A 4,130-nucleotide genomic window follows, 5' to 3' on the forward strand; every position below is an offset into this window, starting at 1 on the left:
CTCTGGCTTCTTCACCATCCTCATCCTCCTTGACCTCAGTGCCGCCTTTGACACCATCAACCGTTCCATCCTCCTCGCTCGCCTTCAACACTCCCTCGGCATCACCGGCACCGCCCTCTCCTGGCTCTCCTCATATCTCTCTGACAGACACCGATACATCTCCATAAACAACTGAAAATCCTCCACTGCCCCAGTCACCCATGGTGTCCCCCAGGGTTCAGTGCTTGGTCCCCTCCTCTTCATCCTGTACATCCTTCCTCTTGGACAGATCCTCCGCCAACACGGCCTCCGTTTCCACCGCTACGCCGATGACACCCAACTCTACCTCTCCTCCAAGACCTTCACCTCACCCACCCACTCCACCCTCACCTCCTGCCTTGCTGACATTAAATCATGGATGCAACAGAACTTTCTCAAAGTCCTCATCATCGGCCCAAACTCCCTCACCCGCTCCGCCCAGACCTTCTCACTCAACATCGACGGCTCCATCGTCACCTCCTCCACCCAGGTCCACAACCTCAGAATCATCCTCGACCCCACCCTCTCCTTCCTACCTCATGTCAACCAGGTCACAAAAACTGCCTTCTTCCACCTCAGGAACATCGCCCCCCTCCGGCCCTCCCTGTCCTTTGCCTCTGCTGAAACACTGATCCATGTCCTGATAACTTCCAGACTCGACTACTGCAATAGCATCCTCTACGGCTCACCCAACAGAATCCTCAATAAACTTCAATACGTCCAGAACTCTGCTGCCCCTCTGCTCACCTCCACCCACCGCCGAGATCACATCACCCCTGTCCTTCACAACCTCCACTGGCTCCCGGTTAAATACAGGATCGACTTTAAAATACTACTCATCACCTACAAAGCCATAAACAGCCCGGCCCCTCCCTACCTCTCCGACCTCCTCCCCCGACACACCCCTACCCGATGCCTCAGGTCTGCGGACGCAACCACTCTAAAGACCACCAGGACCAAGCTCCGGACCTTGGGGTGACAGGGTCTTCTCAGTTGCTTCACCCTCCCTCTGGACCCCCACCCCCCACATCCCACAGGCTAACACCCTGCCATGTTTCAAACAGGTCCTCAAAACCCTCTTCCCTCTTCAAGCTCGCTTTCACCTGTTAACCTCCTTCCCTCTCTCTCCCTTCCCTCCATCTCATGATTCCTCTAGTTTTAACTACCTACTTTTATTCTTGTCTTTTATTTTTTTTATTATAAATTTACTTATTACATGATTTTACTGTATGTGAAGTGTCTTTGAGTATTTAGAAAAGCGCTATACAAGACTAATAAGACGTATTATGATTATTATTATTGTTCTGCTTCCTTCAGGTCCAACCTGTAAACTAAACCTTCCTGAACAAACCAGCTGGATCTCAAAGGTCTGGTTCCTCTCTTTTATATAATAATGTCTCTAGAAACATCTTCAGCTGCTCAGATTCAAACAGACTGGGAGGAGAAACTGGAAGATAATACCAGAGGAAAGCTGGGATCGGTCCTCGGAGTCGGTGGATTTCTTGTCCACGGCTTCCTGGTTTCTAAGTGTCGCGTTGTGTTTATTGATCTAAAGTCGGTGGATCCAGAATATGGTCCGTTATCGTAAGTTAGTGTTGGTGAAAACACTCAGAAACCACGAATGTTTCAGGATGGATCCTCATGAAGATCATTTAAAAAGTGTTTTCACAGGTTTTCATGTTGTGTGATCACAGGAGTTAATATAAAGATATGGAATATCACAGCGATGGATACGTGCCGATGGGTTTATGATCGATGACGGGCTGTAAATATGGACAGAGCTTCATAATCAATGACACAGAGAATATAATAAATATACAACTAAATATGTAAGGATGACATGTGAGACTTTTCCCATGGATCATTAATGTGATGCTGACATGTTTCTGACACACAAACAAACATGAGGAGAGTCTCAGCTAAAATAACAACGTGACAGAGTGTTTTCCAAAGCTTTATTGTAGGAAAAGACATCTCACTCCAGTAGAAATATAAGAATCTAACACTCAGAAAACCTAAAATATTGAAGCAGCTGATTGTGTGATTTTACAGATGAAGTTAAAGGACAGAAGGAGGATCAGATGTTCTTCCTTTAGTCTGAGTCACTTTGAGGAAGTTAGTCGCTGGAAAACAGTGATGTCACACAGGAAGTGAAGCTTCAGATCACAAAGACATCAGAGTGACGCTCAGACACACGTCACGCTACATACATGTGCCTCACATCACGTATGTCACAGCACATGTGCAGCGTGTCACAGAAGCTTGAAGCAGAAACAGCAGCTCCTCCTCTCCAGCAGGTGGCAGCACTGAAAACACAAGAAAGCAGGTTGAATTCCAGCTGACTTTTCCTTCAGGAGACAAACAGACAACAGGGACAAGTTTAGGATTCCTACCTCAGTTAGTGGGAACCAGGATCCGTCCTGATTTAACACAAGAGAAGAAGAGACTGCTGTTATTGACTCATATAAACACCAGAGAAGAAGAGACTGCTGTTATTGACTCATATAAACACAAGAGAAGAAGAGACTGCTGTTATTGACTCATATAAACACCAGAGAAGAAGAGACTGCTGTTATCGACTCATATAAACACAAGAGAAGAAGAGACTGCTGTTATTGACTCATATAAACTGGTCTGAACTGGTCTGAACCAGTCTGAACCGATCTAACCTGGTCTAAATTGGTCTGAACTGGTCTGAACTGATCTGAACTGGTTTGGACTGGTCTGAACTGGTCTAACCTGGTCTGAACTGATCTGAACTGGTCTGAACCGGTCTGAACTGATCTAACCTGGTCTGAACTGATCTGAACTGGTCTGAACTGGTCTGAACTGGTCTGAACTGTTCTGAACTGGTCTGAACTGGTCTAGTGGACTGACCGTGGGCCTTCCTCCTGTAGTAGATGAATCCAGCCAGAGATAAGATCAGACCCAGAACCAGTCCTGAGGCTCCGATGGCGATCTTGTTTCTCTCAGACTCAGGCATCGACGGATCTGTTGAGAGAGAGACAGGTCAACAGACAGACAGGCAGAGAGACAGACAGACAGACAGAGAGACAGACAGGCAGAGAGACAGACAGACAGAGAGACAGACAGGTCAACAGACAGACAGGCAGAGAGACAGACAGACAGACAGGTCAACAGACAGACAGGCAGAGAGACAGACAGACAGGTAGTTACCCCAGTCCTGGATCAAAGGAGTGTTCAGGCTGGCGTGCTCCACCATGCAGGAGATCTTCTCTCCAGACCTGTTCAACACACACACACACACACACACAGACACACACACACACACACAGGTTGATTTAGTTTACATTTTATTACTGGACCGGACTTGATCTGGACTCACCTGGGTGTGTCCTCCAGGTGGATCTGGATCTGGACTCACCTGGGTGTGTACTCCAGGTGGATCTGGATCTGGACTCACCTGGGTGTTTACTCCAGGTGGATCTGGACTCACCTGGGTGTGTACTCCAGGTGGATCTGGATCTGGACTCACCTGGGTGTGTACTCCAGGTGGATCTGGATCTGGACTCACCTGGGTGTGTACTCCAGGTGGGAGTGGATCTGGTAGTACCAGTCCCCGTCCTCCAGCTCCTCAGTGGAAGTGACATCAGAGGTCACGACCTTTCCGTCTCTCAGCCAGGTCACACGGATTTGTTTTGGGTAGAAGTCGTAGACGCTGCACATCAGCATGGCAGTGTGTTTCCCACCAGGGGGCGACACTGAGCTCAGCCTGACAGAGGGGGGAGCTGGAGGACACAGGGTGGTATTATCATTATTATTATTATTATTATTATTATTATTATTATTATTATTATCATTATTAGTATTATTATTATTATTATTGTTATTATTATTATTATTATTATTATTATTATTGTTATTATTATTGTTATTATTATTATCATTATCATTATTATCATTATTATTATTATTATTATTATTATTATTATTATCATTATTATGATTATTATTATCATTATTATTATTATTATTATTATTATCATTATCATTATCATTATTATTATTATTATTATTATTATTATCATTATTATCATTATTATTATTATTATTATTATTATCATCATTATTATTATTATTATTATTATCAT

The 4,130-nt window shown here is 44.8% G+C and overlaps 1 protein-coding gene across 1 annotated transcript; it reads right to left on the reverse strand.

The window, feature by feature from the left end:
• Positions 1-1,959: 1,959 nt before the first annotated feature.
• LOC139660925 (rano class II histocompatibility antigen, A beta chain-like) lies at positions 1,960-3,799 on the reverse strand. Its single transcript, XM_071539208.1, has 5 exons — positions 3,554-3,799; positions 3,196-3,263; positions 2,896-3,009; positions 2,412-2,438; positions 1,960-2,324 (listed from the first exon to the last, which is right to left on the reverse strand). The coding sequence occupies exons 1-4, from the start codon at positions 3,709-3,711 to the stop codon at positions 2,413-2,415; spliced, it is 366 nt and encodes a 121-aa protein (XP_071395309.1). The 5' UTR covers positions 3,712-3,799; the 3' UTR covers positions 1,960-2,324; position 2,412.
• Between the last annotated feature and the right edge of the window lie 331 nt (positions 3,800-4,130).

Source organism: Centroberyx affinis, unplaced genomic scaffold (assembly GCF_046629955.1).
Source record: "Centroberyx affinis isolate AG114_WGS23_722 - 3 ecotype Tasmania unplaced genomic scaffold, CSIRO-AGI_Caff_v1 ptg003422l_1, whole genome shotgun sequence".
Classification (NCBI taxonomy): domain Eukaryota; kingdom Metazoa; phylum Chordata; class Actinopteri; order Beryciformes; family Berycidae; genus Centroberyx; species Centroberyx affinis.

Bases quoted from the DNA above. Each gene is read 5' to 3' on its own strand.
- LOC139660925 (XM_071539208.1), bottom strand. From the start codon at position 3,711: ATGCTGATGTGCAGCGTCTACGACTTCTACCCAAAACAAATCCGTGTG. The intron at 3,010-3,195 runs GTAACTACCTGT...CTCTCTCAACAG, and splicing joins TCCTTTGATCCAGGACTGGG to ATCCGTCGATGCCTGAGTCT. The intron at 2,439-2,895 runs GTCAGTCCACTA...GTGTTAAATCAG, and splicing joins CTACAGGAGGAAGGCCCACG to GACGGATCCTGGTTCCCACT.